At 41.9% G+C, this 23631-nt stretch overlaps 1 protein-coding gene across 1 annotated transcript in view; it reads right to left on the bottom strand.

Moving 5' to 3' along the window:
* Positions 1 to 23631, bottom strand: part of LOC139277180 (ERC protein 2) — a 918863-nt gene that overhangs the window by 354786 nt on the left and 540446 nt on the right. Inside the window, exon 11 of the mRNA XM_070895293.1 lies at positions 12869 to 13004. Coding sequence (XP_070751394.1) covers positions 12869 to 13004 — 136 coding nt within the window. The remainder of the gene's footprint in view (positions 1 to 12868; positions 13005 to 23631) is intronic.

Raw genomic sequence — 23631 nt, 5'->3', positions numbered from 1 at the left:
AGCTCACACCGCCACCCAGCTTAGTGTCATCTGCAAACTTGGAGATATTACTCTCAATTTCTTCATCTAAATCATTGATGTATATTGTAAATAGCTGGGGTCCCAGCACTGAGCCCTGCGGCACAACACGAGTCACTGCCTGCTATTCTGAAAAGGACTCTCTGCTTCCTGTCTGCCAACCAGTTCTCTATCCACGGCAATACATTACCCCCAATACCATGTGCTTTAATTTTGCACACCAATCTCCTGTGTGGGACCTTGTCAAAAGCCTTTTGAAAGTCCAAATACACCACATCCACTGGTTCTCCCTTGTCCACTCTACTAGTTACATCCTCAAAAAATTCTGAAAGATTTGTCAAGCATGATTTCCCTTTCATAAAACCATGATGACTTGGACCGATCCTGTCACTGCTTTCCAAATGCGCTGCTATTACATCTTTAATAATTGATTCCAACATTTTCCCCACTACTGATGTCAGGCTAACCGGTCTATAATTCCCCCTTTTCTCTCTCCCTCCTTTTTTAAAAAGTGGTGTTACATTAGCTACACTCCAGTCCATAGGAACTGATCCAGAGTCGATAGATTGTTGGAAAATGATCACCAATGCATCCACTATTTCTAGGGCCACTTCCTTAAGTATTCTGGGATGCAGACTATCAGGCCCTGGGGATTTATCGGCCTTCAATCCCATCAATTTCCCTAACACAATTTCCTGACTAATAAGGATTTCCTTCAGTTCCTCCTTCTCGCTAGACCCTCGGTCCCCTAGTATTTCCAAAACGTTATTTGTGTCTTCCTTCATGAAGACAGAACCAAAGTATTTGTTCAATTGGTCTGCCATTTCTTTGCTTCCCATTTTAAATTCATCTGACTCTGACTGCAAGGGACCTATGTTTGTCTTCACTAATCTTTTTCTCTTCACATATCTATAGAAGCTTTTGCAGTCACTTTTTATGTTCCCGGCAAGCTTCCTCTCATACTCTATTTCACCCCTCCTAATTCAACCCTTTATCCTTCTCTGCTGAATTCTAAATTTCTCCCAGTCCTCAGGTTTGCTGCTTTTTCTGGCCAATTTATATGCCTCTTCCTTGGATTTAACACTATCCCTAATTTCCCTCGTTAGCCATGGTTGAGCCACCTTTCCCGTTTTATTTTTACTCCAGACAGGGATGTACAATTGTTGAAGTTCATCCATGTGATCTTTAAAAGTTTGCCATTGCTTATCCATTGTCAACCCTTTACGTATCATTCACCAGTCTATTCTAGCCAATTCACGTCTCATACCATCAAAGTTACCTTTCCTTAAGTTCAGGACCCTAGTCTCTGAATTAACTGTGTCACTCTCCATCTTAATAAAGAATTCTACCATGTTATGGTCACTCTTCCCCAAGGGGCCTCGCACAACAAGATGCTAATTAGTCCTTTCTCGTTACACATCACCCAGTCTAGGATGGCCAGCCCTCGAGTTGGTCGCTTGACATATTGGTCGAGAAAACCATCCCTAATATACTCCAGGAAATCCTCCACCATACTGCTACCAGGTTCATCATAATTTCCAAGCTTTTGTACTCGATCCCTCTATTCATGAAGTCCAGGATACTGTAAGCTTTTTTAACCGCTGTCTCAGCCTGTCCTGCCACCTTCAACAATTTGTGCACATATACTTCCAGATCTCTCTGTTCATGCACCCATTTTAAGATTGTATACTTTAGTTTATATTCCTCTCCTCATTCATTCTCTCTACCAAAATATATCACTTCACACTTCTCTGCATTAAATTTCATCTGCCACATGTCTGCCCATTGTACCAGCCTGTCTATGTCATCTCGAAGTCTATCACTATCCATCATCATAGGCAGTCCCTTGAAATCGATGAAGACTTGCTTCCATTCTAAAAGTGAGTTCTCAGGTGACTGAACAGTCCAATTTGGGAATTACAGACTCTATCGTAGGTGGGATAGACAGTCGTTGGAGGAAAGGGTGGGTGGGGAGTCTGATTTGCCACACGCTCCTTCCATTGCCTGCGCTTGTTTTCTGCATGCACTCTCGGATGCTCTTCCTCTACTTAGGCCAGTATTTGGCCAGTGACTCCCAGGTGTCGGTGGGGATGTTGCACTTTATCAAGGAGGCTTTAAGGATGTCCTTGAAATGTTTCCTCTGCCCACCTGGGGCTCGCTTGCCGTGTAGGAGTTCTGAGTAGAGTGCTTGCTTTGGGAGTCTTGTGTCCAGCATGCGGACAAAGTGGCCCGCCCAACGGAGCTGGTCGAGTGTGGTCAGTGCTTCGATGCTGGGGATGTTGGCCTGATCAAGAACACTGATGTTGGTGTGTCTGTCCTCCCAGAGGATTTGCAGGATCTTGCAGAGGCATCGTTGGTGGTATTTCTCCAGCAATTTGAGGTGTCTACTGTATATGGTCCACGTCTCTGAGCCATACAGGAGAGTGGGTATCTCTTCAGCCCTGTAGACCATAAGCTTGGTGCCAGATTTGAGGGCCTGATCTTCGAACACTCTCTTCCTCAGGCTGCTGAAGGCTGCGCTGGCGCACTGGAGGTGGTGTTGATCCTCGTCGTCAATGTCTGCCCTTGCTGATAATAGGCTCCCGAGGTATGGAAAGTGGTCCACGTTGTCCAGGGTCGCGCCGTGGATCTTGATGACTGAAGAGCAGTGCTGTGTGGTGGGGTCAGGTTGGGTGGAGGACCTTTGTCTTGGATGTTTAGTGTAAGGCCCATGCTTCCGTACGCCTTGTTGAAGATGTTGACGATGACTTGGAGTTCAGCCTCTGAATGTGTGCAGACACAAGCATCGTCTGCGTACTGTAATTCGATGACAGAGGATGGGATGGTCTTGGATCTGGCCTGGAGGCGACAAAGATTGAATAGGTTCCCACTGGTTCTATAGTTTAGTTCCACTCCAGCGGGGAGCTTAGAGTGTGAGGTGGAGCACTGCAGCGAGGAAGATCGAGAAGAGGGTTGACGCGATGACGCAGCCCTGTTTGACCCCGGTCCGGACGTGGATTGGTCTGTGGTGGACTCATTGGTCAGGATCACGGCTTGCATGCCATCGTGGAGCAGGCGTTGGATAGCGACAAACTTTTGGGTGCAGCCGAAACGGAGGAGGACGCTCCATAGTCCCTCACGGTTAACAGTATCAAAGACCTTTGCAAGGTCAAAGAAGACCATGTACAAGGGTTGGTGCTGTTCCCTGCATTTCCCTTGCAGTTGTCGCGCCGTAAAGATCATGTCCATTGTGCCCATAAGTGGACGGATTCCACACTGTGACTCTGGGAGGAGCACCTTAGCCACAGGGAGAAGACAGTTGAGGAGGATTCTAGCAATGACTTTCCCAGTGGCTGACAACAGGGAGATTCTTCTGTAATTGCTGCAGTCGGACTTGTCCCTTTTTTTAAAGATGGTCATGATTACTGCATCTCTGAGATTTCCCGACATGCTCTCTTCCTTCCAGATGAGAGCGCTGAGGTCATGCATTCGTGCCAACAGTGCCTCTCTGCCATACTTTAGTGCCTCAGTGGGGATTCCATCCGCTCCTGATGCCTTGTTGTTCTTGAGCTGATGGATGGCCTTTTCTACCTCGTGCAGGGCTGGGGTTTTACTGAGATGGTGGCGGGTAGCATGCTGTGGGATGGAATCAAGGACACTCGTGTCAAAGGCAGAGTGTCGATTAAGGAGAACTTCGAAGTGCTCCTTCCAGCGGGTCCTGACTGCCTCGGTGTCCTTGATGAGTATCGCCCTGTTCTTGTCCAGCAGTGAGGTGGGGCCTTGGGTGCTTGTGCCGTAGGTGGACTTGACTGCAGTGAAGAATCCTCGCACATCATAGCTGTCGGCCAGCTGCTGAATCTCCTGTGCTTTCTCCACCCACCATCTATTCTTTAGGTTTTTTGTTGAAACTCGGCCATAAGCTACCTGTAAAGCTGCTTTGCTGCTCCCAAGTTTGGTTGTTGTTTTAGGTTCAGAAATGCCTTGTGCTTGTGATTTATTAGCTCTTGGATCTCCTGGTCATTCTCATCAACCCAGTCCTAGTGTTTCCTGGTTGAGTGACCGAGCGTCTCTTCGCAGGCACTGTAATGGTGGCCTGGAGGGTAGACCTAGCGCTGTGGTCACTCTGCGTCTCGGGGTCATCAAGGGTCGCCAGGTTACCAGTAAGGCGCTGGCTGAATAGGGCTCTCTTAGCTGGGCCTTCGAGTGCCCCGGCGTTGATATTTCTGCGGCACTGCTTCTGTTGCCGTCGTCATTCTGGGGCTATATTGATGTTGATGACGGAGCGGATAAGGTGGTGGTCCGTCCAGCAGTCATTGGCTCCTGTCATGGCGCGGGTAATGCGCACATCCTCGCGATACTTTGCTCGAGCGATGACGTAGTCGAGCAGGTGCCAATGCTTGGAACAGGGTTATTGCCACGACGCCTTGTACTTGTCTCTCTGGCGGAACAAGGTGTTGGTGATGACAAGATCATCCTCCTCACTGTTCACTATACTTCCAAGTTTTGTGTCATCTGCAAGTTTTGAAATTGTGCCCTGTACACCCACATCCAAGTCATTAATATACATCTAGAAAAGCAGTGGTCCTAGTACCGAACCTTGGGGAACACCACTGTATACCTTCCTCCAATCTGAAAAACAACTGTTCACCACTACTCTCCATTTCCTATCACTTAGCCAATTTCTCAATCCATGCTGCCACTGTCCCTTTTATTCCATGGGCTTCAACTTAGCTGGTAAGCCTATCATGTGGCACTTTTAGAAATCCATGTACACCACACCAACTGCATTGCCCTCATCAACCCTCTCTGTTACCTCATCAAAAAACTCGATCAAGTTGGTTTAACACGATTTACCTTTAACAAATCCGTGCTGGCTTTCCTTAATTAATCCACACTTGTCCAAGTGACTTAATTTTGCCCCTAATTATTGTTTCTAAAAGTTTCCCCACTACCGAGGTTAAACTGACCGTCCTGTATTTGCTTGGTTGATCTTTACACCCTTTTTTGAACAATGGTATAACATTTACAATTCTCCAGTCCTCTGGCACCACCCCCGTTTCTAAGGAGGATTGGAAGATTACGGTCAGTACCACCGCGATTTCTTTCTTCACTTCCCTCAGCATCTTGGGATGCATCCCATCCGGTCCTGGTGACTTATCTACTTTAAGTACAGCCAGACTTTTCTAGTACCTTGTTTTTATCAATTCATCCCCCATCCGGTATCTCCTCTACCTCCTCCATTACTATGTCTATGGCAGCATCTTCTTCCGTGGTTAAGACAGATGCAATGTACTCATTTAGTACCTCAGCCATATCCTCTGCCTCCATGCGTAGCTCTCCTTTTGGTCCCTAATTGGCCCCACCCCTCCTCTTACTGCCTGTTTACTATTTATATGTCTATATTAGATTTTTCGATTACCTTTTATGTTAGCTGATATTCTATTCTCATACCCTCTCTTTGTACCTCTTATTTTCTTTTTCACTTCTCCTCTGAACTTTCTATATTTAGCCTGTTTCTCAGATGTATTCTTGACCTGACATCTGTCATACGCACTCTTTTTCTGCTTCATCTTACTCTCTTACTCTTTCATCATCCAGGGAGATCTGACTTTAGTTGCCCTACATTTCCCCCTAGTGGGAATGTACCTCAACTGTACTCAAACCATTTCCTCTTTAAAGGCAACCCATTGTTCCACTAGTTTTGCCTGCTAATCTTTGATTCCAATTTACCTGGGTCAGATCCATTCGCAACCCCCTGAAATTGGCCTTCCCCCAATTAAACATTTTACCTCCAGATTGCCCCCTGTCCTTTTCCATAGCTAATCGAAACCTCATTATATTATGATCACTGTTCCTCAAATGATCACCTACTTACACTTGCTCCACTTGACCTACCTTATTCCAAGAACCAGATCCAGCAAAGTCTCCTTCCTCGTTGGGCTGGAAACATACTGATCAAGAAAGTTCTCCTGAACATACATCAGAAATTCTTCCCCTCTCTGCCCTTTGCACTATTATTCCAGTCTATATCAGGATAGTTGAAGTCCCCATTATCACTACTCTGCAGTTCTTGCATCTCTCTCTAATTTCTCTGCAAATTTGCTCCTCTATATCTGTCCCACTAGATGGTGACCTATAGAATATCCCTAGTAGTGTAATGGCACCTCTATTATTTCTTAACTCTAACTAAATAGATTCTGTCCTTGACCTCTCCAGGACATCCTCTCTCTCCAACACTGTAATATTTTCCTCAATCAATGCTGCCACACCACCTCCTATCTTTCCTTCCCTAACCTTCCTGAACACCCTATATCCAGGAATATTTCATACCCAATCCTGCCCTTTTTGGAGCCAGGTCTCCGTTATTGCTACAACATCATATTCCCATATGGCTATTTGCGCCTGCAGCTCACCAAACTTGTTTATTATGCTTCGTGCGTTCATATACATACATTGTAAACCTATTTTAGACCATCCTGTGTTCTCTCTTAGTCTGACCCCACCTAATACCATACTATTTCTTGCTTTAAGTGCTATCCGTCTCTCTGCCCTTTCTTTCTCTTTTCTCATGCTATATCCTAGTGCCCATCCCACTGCCGACTTAGTTTAAACCCACCGCAAAAGCACTAGCAAACCTCCCCGTGACGATATTCGTACCGGCTCTGTTGAGGTGCAACCTCGTCCGGCCTGTACACATCCCACCTCTCCCAGAACCAGCCCCAATGCCCCAGGAATCTGAAGCCCTCCCTCCTGCACCATCTCTCCAGCCACGCATTCATTTGCTCTATCCTCCTATTTCTATACTCACTATCTCTATACGTGGATCAGGAGTGATCTCGAGATTACTACCTTTGAGGTCCTGTTTTTTAATCTCTTTCCTAGCTCCCTAAAATATGCCTGCAAGACCACTTCCTTCTTTCCATGACCTCTGGCTGTCCACCCTCCCCCCTCAGAATGAAGAGAGATGTTACATTCTAATCTCAGTGAGCAAGGAATAAATCCCCCCATTCCATCACTATAACCAATTCACTGCAATTTGGCCATTTCTGGCTTTTGCATTATTTGACAATCTGTTGCCAAGTACATATGATATTGCCTGGAACGGTGGAAAAATATTTGCACATTCACGATAGATAATATTGTACATTTCAAGAAAAAACCTTGGAAGTTCCTCAATGATCCAGTTATACTAGAAAAAATGTGCCAATTAGATTAACGTGTCATTTTCTTCATTTAAGACAGCTAGCATTTTTGATTCCATCTTCAACTACTATAATAAGGTACATCTGCTGATGAATGTTTTGATCACAAATAGGGTAGTCATGCTGCTTTAATACTTAAACATGAGCTTTCAAAATTCCAGTTGACACTTCCAATGTCTGACTAGCTCAATCGTTCCCTATAAATTCTTATTACATTAATGTGCTTAATATTTGTGGCACAGATGTATTAGGCTGGATTTTGTGGTCAGCGGTGAACGAATGGCACTAGCTATTCATTACACTTACACTTGCCCACAGACTTTCGATGGGGTTTTTCACTGCTACTTGCTCGAAGTGTAAAACCATTTCAGCGCACTGCCAAAAGTTCTGGGGATCTGTGAACTTTGTGAACAGGGAAAGCAACTGTGCATCTCCTTAACCAATCAGATTAAAGAATTCTTGCTGAGATGCGCAGACTCTGAACCAGGAAGTGTAAGATTGGATATTTAATTCAATGGCAAATGAAGGACAGAAAGCAAAAAGAGAAAGATGGGATGAAGCGAGAGGCAAAAGAGACAAAGAAAAAAGTTTAAAAAAAATTAAATCTCCAACAATAATTAAAATCTGAAGGAATGAGACTCCACACTTATAAAAGTTAATTTTCAGTGCCAGAGACCTAACATACCATTAACAATTTACTTACGCAGGGATGGATAATCCCTAGCATTTTCTGGCAAGTTTAATTTGCATTGATCACATAAGTACAGCAACTTCACACCGTTACATGTGTTCCAATGCAGCGTCTCTTGGTGAGATACTGGTATAGTGAAGCTGCTGGAGGAACAGGGTAACTTTGACAGCAACTTCCTGATTTCCATGTTTAACTGCTCATGTTCTGCTGGCAGAGTTGCTGTCCGATTTACACTTCAATAACGGTGAGCTCCAATAGCCTCACTGTTATTTTTACTAAGATCTGGGCCATTATGTATGGCAATATCATGGATTACTATTACATGGCCGAAATGAGTATACTGTACTATTTTAAGTGTAGAAGCTAAGGACGATATAGCTTTCCCCCCATTTGCTCTAATTGTTTTAACCATTATGATTTAAAACAGCAATGTACAATTGAAAGAGCAGGTAAAAACTGTTAACTTTATTTTTCTATTCTAGCTGCAAAAGGTCTAGGAAACTGTATCTGTTTTTTAAAATTAAGTTCAGAATTAAGAATTTTATTAAAAATAAGTGATGCTTTCTAAATATTAGCTGAGAAAATCTGGATCCAGCTTTCTTGTTTATCCAGATCAAGTACAATACTGAGCGCATTCACACAGAAAGGCACACTATATAGGTAACCCTACCAGTCTGAGAATTTTCACCTGTTATATACTGGTGCTCCAAGCCACCTTATGGAGTATTTTGCACTCAGACATGCAAAAAGAGTGCAAAAGAACATGAGTTTTGAACAGTTGCACATTTGATTTTGTTTTGGTCTGCTGGCTATCTATCATGAGTGGAAACTCATTGTCATGCTCAAGAGTCTACAAATTAAGATACTGAGACATTCATATAGGCAAAATTTCAGTTGGCCTGATGAGCAGTGCACAGTCTATCCCAATAAGGACACATCCCATTTACCCATGTTAAGAGAGCTTAGGCCAAATTCATAAAAGCAGTGGGAAGCTGATCAGTCCTGTATGGTGGTAAGCTATAAATAAGCACACAGCACTGATAAAAGTTTCCTGTTACTTGTCCAGCTAGGACCATTCTACTTGTTAGGGCAATGGTTTACAGGGCTATCTGAAGTCAAATGATAAGAATTGCAATGATTGGCCGATCTCTTTATCTCTGATTAATAAGCCAAGCTAGCTGGTCAGGCATCAATGATACCCTGGACTACTGAAGGGTTAACTCATTTTCCATTGGTCGACATGTCATCTTGGTGCTAACTCAACCCCACTTCCAAAAGGCGATAATTACTTGTTGGTTATGCCTATTTACAGAATTGCTAATGTAAACCATGGACTTTAATATCATTTCTTAAGCCTGCAGTGATGTGATGTGTATGGGCCTTCTGTTGCAACGCTATTCTGTATAAACTGCTAGTATTTTTTGTGTTAAGAATGACTAAAATCATCGCAGTTATTTGAAGTAGATTCTATTGCTGTTGGTACATACGTGATTGGTCTCTTAAAATTACTGCAGAATACCCATGCGTCAGGTTTTCTCCAGATTTCTGTGTTTAATACCAGACAGCTTTGTACCTTGAAACATTTTCCATTTGTAATATCTGAATTTATGAAGTCAGCACTATTTACAAAGGGATAAATATCACTTTGTAGCAGCCTCTGTGGAAGTCAATATTTGTACATTAGTTTGTTCTGCCCTGACTTTAATGACCTGTGCAAACTTGGCTTTTATAACCTTCCTGAGTTTCCCCCTCAGCTGCAGATTTCTTCAAATTAAATTCTTTCAACAATGGCACAGTTTTTCTCCTGAACATAGCTTTAAAACTTTGGCTGTAGTTCAAAACACATTTCAGCAGCACATATGGAATTTATCCACTACTTAATAGAACCCCCACTGGTCAAGTGAAGACAAATGCATACAAACTCATCCGAGTTAACAATCCTGAAATATATTAATACTTTAGTTAGTAAAGCAGATAAAGGCCAATTGGTTTCAAACACTGTGATTGATTTAAAATGTGGCCACAGTGAACTATATTCCATTGCATATTAATCATTTATAGATGTTGGTCTAATTTTCCTTCATTGGTTTAAGATGGGACGTTTGGGACTAGGCTTACCTCCACCCCATATCACATGACAAGGCAGAAAAACATCCCTTTATAGAAAAGGTGCTGAGGTTGACTTCTAAATCCTTATAAAGCAAAATTTGATTAAAGGGGATAAATATTTTCTGCGAGAAGTTTAAAGTCTCACACACCAGTTCTCACCTCCGTCCTTAACCTTGCATTCTAGTTAAGCTAAACCTACTAAATTGATTTTCAGCTGTACCATCCATGGAAATCCAGGGAGCTTATCTAACAAAGAGGCCACCTTTCATGACTCTGTTACAAATAACCTTAGACAATCTCTTAAGATAGCCAGAAATCAAACAAGGTAAAAACTTTGATGCTGTAGAACAACAGCCATATGAATGTATTTTTAAATTTTCCCTCATGTTAATTAATTACAAAACTTGTCATCCTGGTTTTAAAGTTGTCTGCCTTTGCCGCGTGTAACTGTTTAGGCAGAAAACCAGAGCCAATGCAAGCAATGAAAAGTGTGAAATTCAAGAGAGAAGCCAGTGTTGAAAACCTTGCAGTCTGATCGACATATTTTAAAACAGTGGAGCAAAACTCACTTCTGTTAAAGTTTTATCATGACTGTCTAGTAGTTGAATATCTGCAAGCTAACACAAGTAGAATGATTTGGGATGGAGAAAAAAATGATGTTAATCATATGGTACAAATTAGAGATTAGCAGATATGAGCAATGCTTCTTAAGCAGGCAAATCAAGAGTCAAAACTGAAAATATTACAATTTCAGCTAATTTTTAAATTCATGGGTTTAAATTAGCCATTATTTAGCGACACACTTCAATTTTCTTGGCATCTAACACACCAAAAATGTGCAAATATATCAAGCTCTGAAACAAAAGCAATGGTTCTAGCATGACAGATGTTACATATATTACAATCTTCAGGTCTTGCAGCTTTCTGTGATAGTTTTGACTACTGTGTGTTCATCTAGCTGACTGAGATTGATCCACGCTTGACTTTCAACCACATCATGATTTGTCAGGTTGCATCCAAAGTGCGAATAGGTCCTTTGAACCACTTTCCTAAATAAGACTTCATGTTTATGACCTGCACAGAAATTCTCTCTCGTACCTACAATTGGGTTCACAGTAGGAAGCAGAATGCAAATACAAACTGATTGGGCCTGATTTTGCCTCAGGAACCAACTTACATAGAATTTACAGCACAGAAACAGGGCATTCAGCCCAACTGGTCAAAAGGACTTTTCCATTCTGCAGACACAAACTATATTCCATTGCATATTAATCATTTATAGATGAATAATAGATGTAAAGCAGCAGTATCCTAGGAACTTCCACATTAACTGTGATGCTGCAATATAAAGGTTTTCATCAGTCAACATTACAAATGTCCAGCATTCTGATTTTCCATTTTTTTCTACTGCACTGGAAAATAATTTCTAATTTGCTTTTATAATAATTTTACTGCAAAGCATTACTCAACAGTTTTTAAATTCCATCTATTGACACAGAAAAGATAGCTTCATAAGACTTGTATTAAACCTCCTTGGAATTATTTATTATTTTGAAGACTGTGTTGCTGAACCCATCTCCCAGTGTGCACCAATATCCAGTGACATTTCCCACCTCGAACACTGTGGTATGCAACTGCCAGGGAACATCAAATTAGAAAATGATGTCAGGAAGCCTAGTCACTAGAACATCTCTGTCTAATAGTCAGTTGAACCTCACAGAGAAATTATCGGTACTTTCTCCCCACAGTTTGTCGAGAGCAGATGCAGAAATGTATTGAAATCTTTTTTGAAAAAAAAACTTCATTTTCTTCATAATACCCAACATGCCTTGAAAATTTAAAGTTATATATTTGATCAGCACCCCAAGGTCTTGAGTGAGATTTAAACACTTAAATTTAGGTAAATTTATGTGTACGATAAAAATGTGCTCATCATTATTATTATTTTCCTGATGTTAGATCTCTAGTTTACATGCATACACAATGGAGCTAAAATTCCGGCCTCGCTGGGTCTGTACGAAATGCGCATGGACCCGGTGAGGCTTCGCAAAAAGCCGGTTTTCGGGGATTGATGCGCATGCGCCAAAAACTGGCTTTTCCGATCGGTCGAGATTTCTCGCGAAAGATCCTCTGCAGCCCCGGGAGAAGGACACCCGTGCGGCAGAGATTGGGCTATTTGCCCAACTCATGCCCAGCGAATTTTCTTCAAACTTTTAAGCCTGGTGAAAGCAGACGTATAGCCTACTTTTACCAGCGTAAGAGTTTTAAAACATATAAAAATTAAATATAAATACACATTTTTATAGTAAAATCCTTGTCCATTAAGGTAAGTTTATTTTGAACCCTATTAAAACACATTAAAAAAATATATATTTTTTTTCTAAAACATTTAATTTCAATTAATTTTAAATATATGTGAGGTGTTTCATTTATTTATGATGTTGTGTTTGGGTGTTTTAGGGAGTTTTCTCATTGATAGTAACGGGAACTCGGACAAACAGAGTTCCCATTATTATCAATGAGAATACTGCATCGTGATTGGTTTGTCCAGGCCCACCCACGTGACTCCCGCTTGGACTTGCGTACCTCGAAGACAGGTCCCCATGCGATGCGCAGCGAATCTAGGCCTCCGACCGGGATCCTAAGTTTCTCCAGGACCAACAGGTAAGTTCGTAGATTTTTTTCGGGTCGGAGGCGTTTGTACGAAGGAAGCCTCCGACCGCAATTTCAGGCACAATATTGTCCACGCAGCTTGAGGTTTTAAATGTACATTTTGAAATCAATGATGTGTATATATAGTGAACATGAGGAGGGAAGAATAAAAAGTTTGACCAACAGTCTTGTACAAGATAGAGAACAATCAACCCACCTCCATGTGCTGCGAGTTATCGGTCAGGCTGTCTTCCCGTTTGCGAGCTTCCTCCAATAATTGTGCATTCTTCTTCTTCTCCATCTGCTCTTTGTGCTTGAGATTGGCCACTTTTTTATTCTGATCCTTTACTTGTCTGAGAATTTGAAAGGGGAGTCAGTCGAGTAATACAGTATAGGTCAATGATAAAATGCTACCTTGTTTTATTCTTAACCTTTTCCCCATCCCCACACCCACAACATTTCAGATATTGTTATTGGGACTTCACCAGCTGCTTTGCCTGGTTTGAGAGGACTTTGCAGCTATTTCTGCATATTCAGCAACAAACATGGCAACAAGAGTATTTGAACATGCAAGAATTTCATTATGATTTTTGTGCTCAATCTTGATTAATATAGAAATATACTTGCAGAAATGCTCATGCAATTTCAATATCCCCCATTAAGGGCCCAAGTTTCCACATGATTTGCGCCTGATTTTTAGGAGCAACTGGTGGAGAACGGACTATCTTAGAAAGCGCAATTCTCCACATTTATTTTTCTGCAGTTCTAGTCAGTTAGAACAGTTTCACTTTGGAACAGAATTTTTTCTTCAAAAGGGGGCGTGTCCGGCCACTGACGCCTGATTTCAAAGTTTCCACAGTGAAAACGTACTCCAAACTAACTTAGAATGGAGCAAGTGAAGATTTTTGTAGAACTGAAAAAACCTTGTCTACACATTAAAAAATCAGGCGCAGGTTACAAGTTAGGCGTCCAGAACGAGGGGGGGGGGGGGGAATGGAAGTCATTAAATTCTATAATAAATCCTTATTTATACTTATACAAATATTATACAAATAAATCCAACCTGAATAAAAATTTATAAGCAAAGAAAAGATTAAATAAACCATCTTCCTACCTGTGTGAAAGTGCTTCAGCCAGGGAGAATGCTGCAGGAAGCCTCACAAGTTGAGACTGAGGCAGCCGTTCGTTCCCGCGGGGTGTGGGGGGGGGGGGGGGGGGGAGGAGGCAGCCGTTCGTTCCCGACGGTGGGCGGGGAGGGAAGGAGACAGTGAGAAGGCTGCAGAAAGCCTCAAGTTCAGCAGCCATTTCCCGACGGCAGGCGGGGGGGGGGCGGAGGCTGTCAGGAAACGGCTGCCTCAACTTTCTGAGGCTTCCTGCAGCCTTCTCACTGCTGCAAGAAGCCTCAGTGCTGATGGCAATGTGCTTTTATTAAAAAAATGTTCAAAAATTAAACAGCTACAAAGAACTACAAAAATGGCTGAGTGCCAATGTTTCCATCACACTGCGCGTGCGCGAACGCTCCAACGCGCACGCACAGGGTTGCCGGCAGGAAAAAAACTAATTTAAATGGTACCCGCCCCCTCCCACTTACAAAATCGGCGCGAGTGGTAGGCTCCGCCCCCCCTGGGCACCGCGCCAAGCAGACATGGAACTGCAGGGCGCTCCAGAATCACGCGGTTTTTTTCCGGCGCCGTTTTCGGCGCGAAAAACGGGCGCCCAGCTCGAAGGGGCGCCCGTTTTTTATCGTGTGGAAACTTGGGGCCTAAGAACCTACAGTTTACTTGTAATTCTTACCATTCTAAATAATGAACACAGAACATTCTGAGCAGAGGTATGATGACAGCTGATAAACATTCTTAATTATGGATCATTAACTTTAATTTAGTTTCCCTTTAATAGGAGTTCACACTATTTACGCAGCAGTAGACAAAGTACTCTAATATTGTAAATGGAGGAATGAATTGGTGTATTTGCCTACGTAAACAGACTGCATTTAGATTTTCCTCCACATAGTGAACTTTTAATATGTTGGTTTGACGAAAAAGGCTTCACATGGGATTAATTACTAAACTGAAGTAAAGATACCACTAAGTGAATATGTACCGTTATATAAAAACTCAATTAGCATGGCGTCTTAGTTTGCACATGACAACTTCAGAGTTGTCGTTTCCATTTGTATATCTATGCTGCCCAACCACCAAAAAAGAGCACTCCGCTCTTTAAAGCTGTTACTTCAGTAGCAACAAAAGGATTGTGTGGCGAAACTGTCTGCATTCGCTGCCATTACTCCTCTGAAAGTGACAGCAACTTCTGGAGTCAGCGCATGCGCAGATAAACTCAGAAATCCGGAAGTTGCGGTTACTCATTCCCTGTTCCCCCATAGGTTGCGCTGTCGAACTCCCCAGAGCCGACAATCAATTCAAATCACAGTTCTAGGTGAAAACTTCCCTTAATATGCTGGAATATCGCTGTTAATCCTCTCTCTCTCCTCCCCCCCTCCCCCCCGCCCCCCGCAAAAAAAGCTAAGCCTTGATGAAAGAGGTGTAACTGGGTTTTTAATGACATTTGACTGCTGAACAATCATTCTGGCCCTGAAAAACTAATTTTATATTTCTGGAATGTCAAATTTTTCCATTAATGTAAGAAGAATTACATGGCCTTCAATATAGTAATTTTAAAAAATAAAGTATGACATTTCAGCTTCTACCATAATCCTATGCCTATGTTTGAATCTTTATTTTGCTCTTTGTAAAAATTTATAAAAAGTAAATTAGAATCTGCGCATTTTACTTCCTGGTTTGATGTTTGTAAGAATTCTTCAATGTGATTGGCTACTTAGCCAGCCTGATGACATCATTGTTCCTGGACACTGATGATTCACTTGAGTTGGTGCCAGATTCAAACTAAGGTGGAAAAGAGCTGAAATTCACGCCAGAGATCTTCGAGGTCAGCGACAAGCAGCATCACTTCGCCACTGACCGCAAATTCCGGGCCAATAATTTCATTATCATTTATTCCTGGGCTTGGATCACTTCAAGTAAAATGTTCTTCTGGGAGCAGATCCATGCAAAAGTTCTTGCACACCATTTTTCAGCAAATAGAAATGTAAAATACAGGGACACAATAGCTCTCTTTCCCAATTTTCACCATATTTTAAGCAGACTTAGAGAACTGTTTTCCAATAAACAGATTTGTGCTATCTATGGTGCATCCGACTAAAGAAATGCTGTACTTAGCTATTTAAGTTTAACTGCTCATAATCAAACTGAAGCATCTGCAAACATTTAAAGAAAGCTCTTAGTAAGGGAGCAAAGTTGCCAAATGTCTAAACTATACATTACACTTGAAGTTCATTTTTTTTTAAATGCACCAGCCCTACCATCCTGAAACCACAAACCATTTGACAATATTATGGGGGTTAAATTAAATTGAAGGAATTTAAAAAAAAATTAAATGAACAATGTAAATGATATGTAACACAATGGTTCAGGTTTCAAACCATTCACAAGACTCATTTATTAAAGTATTTAATTATTGCCATAAATAAAAAGTGGAACCTTTCTCTTTACAAACAGATACAGAAATACAATTATGAAGTACTGCTTAATCCACTGCATGGTCTGTAATTGTAAGTTGGTACATGAAATCATTTTCAAAGGAAAGTGTTTTCTCAAGTTTTTGGACTATTTAAGTGATAGCATCTAAATGAGGCACAAAAATTATTCTAGTTTCAGATAGAAAACTTCAAAAAGAGTGCTTGTTTTTTTAAAATCAGCTTACTATCTTGCCATCATTGGTGTGTGGTTGACCTGAGGAAAAGGTTTTCCTTTCACCATGCACTTCAAGACTGAAAATAATTTCCTGTACATACAGCAAAAGCACAGGAAGGCTTTTTTACAGAATTAAGTGCCAAGCAAAAGCCATAGAATGCCATCGACCGAGTGCCCATTGGTTCATTAACCCGCATTTGAGCTAAAATTAGATTTCACTTCAAGTTTCAGTAGATACTATTCAGAGGTTTCATTATCATTACCAGTCAAGTTTAAAAAAAAATGTAATACACCCAGGAACGGTAGTATAGTGTTTATGTTACTGGACTAGTAATCCAGAGGCTTGGACTAATGATCCAGAGATATGTTCAAAATCCCACCATGGCAGCTGGGGAATTTAAATTCAGTTAATAAATTAATCTGGAACAAAAAGCTAGCGTCAGTTATGGTGACCATGGGCCCAAGTTTGCCCCTCCGGTTAAAACGGCGCACCTACCCGAGGTACACCGACTTTGTACACGAAAAACGGCGCCGAAAACTTACCTCGGTATTCTCCCCGCTCCGTGGAACTTCGTAGGTCTTGGCGTGGCACAGCACAAGCAGTGGGGGGGGGTGGGGGGGGGCAGAGCCAGGTCCCGGCACTTCTGCACATGTGCGCTAGAGTGTGCGCGCATGTGCAGTAGCTCCTCGCCCCCAGAATCTCTACGTGTGCTCTGCAGGCAGTGTGGGAGGGGCCCGAAGCATGCCGCCCCTATCCCTGGCCGAATGGGCTCCCTCATCGGCAGCCAGAGTGTGCAGAGCTTGCTATAGACTCTGTGCAACAGTACTCAGCTGCTAGTGTTTTTTTTAACAGTAAAGCTATTTTTTTAGTTGTTTATTTATTGATTGATTGATTGATTATGTGGCCCTAAATTGTTGTTTGATTTACATTCAAGTTTACTCTTCATCTGCTTTCAAAAGGAATTCTGTAAAATAGTTTGGCTGAAACTCTTATTTACAGGACTTGCTATAATGTATTTGCTAGTTTACCAATCCATTTTTAATCTAGTGCTTTGTAAGTGTTGGTGCTAGGTGCAGGTCCTCTCAGCTTCCTTGTATTTTTTATTTGTTATTGAATGCTTATTTTTGTGCTTTGTTTAGTGCTTGGTGCTTTAAATGTACTGCTTTGTTTAGTGCTTGGTGCTTTAAATGTACTGCTTTGTTTAGTGCTTGGTGCTTTAATGTTGTTGTGAAGGTGTTTAGTGCTTTGCAAGGTCCTCTCACTTCCCTTCTCACCCGCCCGCCACCCCCAACTCTGGCTACCTGCGCTGATTTCTTAACTCACCGCAAGGTTTTTCTGTGTGGCCACAAGTGGCCACATACGCTGGCCTAAGTTAGTTTGGAGTAACTTTTAGCTGTCTAAACTTGCTTAAATGGCCAAAACAGGTGTAAGTGGCTGGTAACGCCCCCTTTTGAAAAGAAAACTAAACTAAAAAAACCTAACTAACTCACTTACACTAGAGCAAATGAAATGGGCAAAATTGCGATTTTTAAGATACTCCAAAAAAATCTAGTTGCTCCAAATAAAATGGAGCGATTCCTGGGCAAACTTGGGCCCCATGAAACTACTGGATTGTCATAAAAACCCATCTGATTCACTAATGTCCTTTAGGGAAAGATATCTACCATCCTTACCTGGTCTGGCCTATATATGACTCCAGACCCACAGCGATGTGGTTGACTCTTTACTGCCCTCTGAAATGGCAACCCACTCAGTTAAGGGCAATTAGGGATGTGCAATAAATGCAGTCCGTGCCAGCGACGCCCTTATCCCGTGAAAGAATTTTAAAAAATAATCTCGCGGACTTTAATTAAGACACATGACATCAATAACAGTGTAATTTTGGAACACTGGATGTTTCAATTTGTGAACTACTAGTATTTTTCTTAAATTGTTTGTCTAAATTTGATTTATAAATTAGCACTCTACGGTTTGCAAAAGGATAACTTAGATAGGCTTCAAAATCCCCTTAAACACACACTGTTTATTTACATGGTCAGTATCTTACCTGAGCAAACTAATAAACTTACTAGAACATTTGAAGATGTAGTTAACAAAGATTCTATGATAAAATCTCGGCTCAATTTCCAAATTATCACAACAAAGCCTTGTCGTCTTTATTGACATAATTCACTTTGGAAGCACTGTTTGTCCCAAGGAGGGCTGGGCAGCCCTGAGCCAGGATTGCAATGCCATCTGGCCTGGCATAGGACACATTTTTCACTTAACTGTTCACCCAAAAGCATACGTATCCATCATAAGCCCAGCAAGCGTGAAATTTTGACAAATTTCAGATTCCTGCTATAAAATATTTTTCTTCTTAAAATCCATCAGAGGCACCAAGAGAGTCGATTATAACCGATGAATACAAATGTGAGTGTTTGGATGACCAGAATGTCAATGCTTGAACTGCAACAATATCACAAGAGATAGACACGTGGAAGTATGGAGACTGTAACCAAGTGCACCCCTACTGCTCTGATGTAGAAATTAGCCACAACACTTTTGCCCTCTTAGTTTTCATGCAAACACATTCTCTGAACATTCATTAGGAATCTGACTCCTAGAAGTGGCATATCTTCAAAGAACCCCCCCAATATGAACTCCCTCCATTCAGGAGAGCCAGCTACTTACCACGTGGAAAACCACCTTCCCTTCTCACTATCCCACAACACCAGGAGGCTAACAAATGAAAACTTTTTTCAGACAACCCAAAAAACTCTTTAGGTTCTTATTAGCGATAATCAAAATGGAACTATTGGTACTTAACGTTAGGGATTTTCACACTTTTTTTTGAGAGAGAGGAAAATCTGGATTTTCGCCGCAGTCCCTTTGGCTTCCTTTAAATATGCAAGAGGGCTCCTACATTTTCACCAGGGTCACTTTAAGCCAGGCTCTAGCTGATGTTCAATAGCAATCAGTGGTGGCACTAAGATTGGGAATTTGCAACGTGGAGACATCCACCCTTTGTTCAGTATTCTCACAGCAGTGTCACAGAATACCTCAGGTATTTTGATAAATCTTTTATTATTTTGTAATTAACTTTTTGGTGCCTATGCACTCCCCCCGCCTTTCCATGATCACTCATTATTCAACAAGCACCACAGGAAAATAAAGCACATTGTGTCGCACCAAAAAACTTTCTAAAGGAACAGGCACCGATGCAATTTTTCACTTTGACGTGTTAGCATTTCTGACATTGTGGTATATGATGGAAAACAATGGTGACAACAAATAATGCATCCAACTTCAACAGCATAAACATTTAAACAATTTTCCCCCCATATTGAAATGAGAAAAAAATCATCAGAAAAGGAGGGTGGGAAAAAAGACCATATATCATTTGTTCATTACATTTTTCTGTAACTTATTAGTTGGGAAGAATGTTTTAGTTTAAACTGTGATGTGTCTGGAATGTCTTTATTGATAGTAACTTATATAAATTGATATAAAGCTTTTAACCATATAAGAACACATAAAACCCTGATGGAAGCACAAAATCATGCTGACATTTTTTTATATATAAAGCTATGTATATATACCTTGCAGTAATTACAAAGCAATGATCTAATTAAGAGGTTTAGACATTAAATCAAAATAAGTATAAACAGTTTAGAACTGCTATTTGAACCCAGAGTTTAGACAGCAGCCTTGTGATCACTCTTTGGTATGCATTTTTTACGATATCCTGTTATTTTTTAAATGGGGGAAGGTAGAATCATCTAGATTAAGGCTCATTTCAGACCGACAGTAGCTATCAGTACCTACTACAACACGCAAATACATTTCAAATCCTTGGTGTGCAATTACAGTGCCATTAAAGAGTGTGCAGGAATGATGGCACAGAACATTGACAATACTATGAAATAGTGGGACACAGGTTTGTTTTCTCCCCTCCAATGAGCTGATCTCAGTACACTGCTAAAGAGGCACTGTGGAGAAGCTACAAACATTCGCACATCGCCAGATGGCAAGATCTGCAGCACCACTGGCAGGATTTGGGAAACAGGTTGCACTCCCGTACAGCAGGTGTGTGGCATCAAAAGGGAGAAACATTAGGAAAAAGATCAACCGGAAATACACTTTTAAAACTAGGAAAATCACAGATCATTAATAGCAGGTTTATTGTTTAAAATTCAAATAATTTAAGATGCAGGATCTTTCAAGTTTGCTTTCCATTTCTACTTACAAGTTAGTTGAAAACGCCTTGTAATATATTAAATAGCTTATGTGTGAGCTGTGAGGAGGATGCTAAGAGGCTGCAGGGTGACTTGGACAGGTTAGGTGAGTGGGCAAATGCATGGCAGATGCAGTATAATGTGGATAAATATGAGGTTATCCACTTTTGGGGCAAAAACAGAAAGGCAGAATATTATCTGAATGGCGACAGATTAGGAAAAGGGGAGGTGCAGCGAGACCCGAGTGTCATGGTACATCAGTCATTGAAAGTTGGCATACAGGTACAGCAGGCGGTGAAGAAGGCAAATGGCATGTTGGCCTTCATAGCTAGGGGATTTGAGTATAGGAGCAGGGAGGTCTTACTGCAATTGTACAGGGCCTTGGTGAGGCTTCACCTGGAATATTGTGTTCAGTTTTGGTCTCCTAATCTGAGGAAGGACGTTCTTGCTATTGAGGGAGTGCAGCGAAGGTTCACCAGACTGATTCCCAGGATGGCAAGACTGACATACGAGGAGAGACTGGATCGACTGGGCCTGTATTCACTGGAGTTTAGAAGAATGAGAGGGGATCTCATAGAAACATATAAAATTCGGACGGGCCTGGACAGGTTAGATGCAGGAAGAATGTTCCTGATGTTAGGGAAGTCCAGAACCAGGGGTCACAGTTTAAGGGTAAGGGGTACGCCATTTAGGACCGAGATGAGGAGAAACGTCTTCACTCAGAGAGTTGTTAACATGTGGAATTCTCTACCGCAGAGAGTTGTTGATGCCAGTTCTAGATGTATTCAATATGGCACTTACGGCTAAAGGGGTATGGAGAGAAAGCAGGAAAGGGGTACTGAGGTGAATGATCAGCCATGATCTTATTGAATGGTGGTGCAGACTTGAAGGGTCGAATGGCCTGCTCCTGCACCTATTTTCTATGTTTCTTTGTCTGTGAACACTTGCTATCTGCCCCACTTGACTTCCTGTTCTTAACATGTTTTGGCCACACTTTCTGCATCAACTTTTTCCATTATAAATTCCTACATCCACATTTATAATGGAAACAGTCACTTATTGTGTAATCTGGCCACTGGATTCACACACTTCTCTCAAAATGCTTTCTAATTTTTTTTAATTATGCCGTTTCTGATCCCAAATAACTAAAATGGGTAATGCCCAAAATAAGATTTTAAACAAAATGTAAAAATTGTAGACACACACATTTCTTTTATAAAAGCAGGAAATCTGAAATAAAAACAGAAAATGCTGGAAACACTCAGCAGGTCAGGCAGCATCCGTGGAGGGAAACAGAGTTAACATTTCAGGTCGATGACCCTTCGTCTGAACACGACCTGATATATCAATTTTGTTTCTCTCTCCACAGATGCTGCCTGACCCGCTGAGTATTTCTAGCATTTTCTGTTTTTATTTTAGGCAGTTTATTTTCCTCCTCTAATCTGAATTTTTTTAAAGTTGAAGTGTGACAACAAACAAAGCCTCTGAGGGAAATATAGGACGGAGGTGGGGAGGGGGAGAGAAAAGGAAGGGGCCTGAGGGTGAAGGGGCCCTTGGGGAGAATAAGTGGGTGGAAGCTTAAGGGCAAGGAGAATGACAAGGGGGAAGGGGAAGATAAAAGTGTGGGAAGAGGATAAATGAAGAGAGGGGAGGGGGTAGTGATGAGATGAGGGTGTGGTAGGAAGGAGAATGGGTAGTGGGAACGTGTAGGGGATAAAATAGGTGAGTGGGGGGGGGGGGGGGAAGCACTTGTGATGGGGGGGGGGGCAGGGTGGTGGGGAAGAGATGGGAAGAAATTTGCTAAGAACCACATTTTCTCCCATCCTTAATGCAACCTGCAGATGACGATGGCACTGTTCCCCGCTATACCACCACCAGACAAAAGAAAAAGAGAGAGAAGTAAAAACAGGTCAAGGAAGAGAAGCAGAGGAAAAGAAAAAGAAATGGACAGAACCAGAGAAGGAGACAGACAGTAAGACAGCAACATGAAGACAGCAGAAACAGGTAAGAAAGAGAGAGACTTTGGCCCCTATTTTCCTCAATAAAGATTTCTGACGTCCACTTGCCTTTACCTACGTTTCTCTCACCACCGTCAGCGCCAAAAAAACCCGGGAGTTTCCCTGAACTGAAAGCTATTTTTAACGCTGCGCTACCAGAGTCCATTTCGGGGGGGCGGAGCTTACAGTGTGCACCGAAAATTCACTGCGCATGCACTTTAAAAAAAATACTCTGTGCTTGTGCTGTAAAAAAAAATCCGGCAGGCATGGAGGACCATCGGCCAGGGATAGCAGCGGGTCAGGTTGGCTGCATTGAAAAGTTTCTCTCCAAAGGAAAAGGCTACCCTGAATGTTTTCTAAAGGCTCTTCTTGACCTGCAGTTTGGGAGAAGAGGCTACTCTGCATTTTTTATGATGTGTCTGGAAGTATCTTTGGCAATTTGGATGGAGTTGGAACTTCGAGGAAAAAGGCTGCTCGGGAAGATTTGTTTTAAATTTGCCTGCAGTTTCTCACCCATGGAAGAGGCTGAACAGTAGGTTTTATTTCGGCTGGTTTACTTTTAACCTCCAGTTATTTGCTCCGAAAAGCATGGAGGATCGTCGGCCAGGGATAGGAGCAGGCCAGTGCCAATTTCATAAAGTGAAGGTAGGGTTTTTACAAATGGTCTTCGATATCTCTGTGCACGGTTTAAAAAAGACCCGGTGGTGGGGAAAATGGCCTTAATGGCCAGAAAGGACGCATAATCACATTTTTAATGTACATCAGCGCTAGAATATATGGCACCAAAAATTCTGCCGCTGATTGTTGGTGCCAGCGCCCAAGCAGTGGAGAAACTTAGAAGTGCCCATCCACGGCAGAAAAATCGCTGGGCGCCAAAAAATCGGTGTCCAATGCCGGGGAAGATAAGGGCCTATATGCGCTGACTTGCCATGTGCAACACTACAGGATATCAATTAGTAATATATTAAAAGCCTGCACACGCTTCCTGTAAACTT

This window comes from Pristiophorus japonicus, chromosome 12, assembly GCF_044704955.1.
Source record: "Pristiophorus japonicus isolate sPriJap1 chromosome 12, sPriJap1.hap1, whole genome shotgun sequence".
Lineage (NCBI taxonomy): Eukaryota > Metazoa > Chordata > Chondrichthyes > Pristiophoridae > Pristiophorus > Pristiophorus japonicus.
The sequence above is the reverse complement of the archived record's forward strand: the minus strand, read 5'-3'. Positions and strand labels throughout refer to the sequence as shown.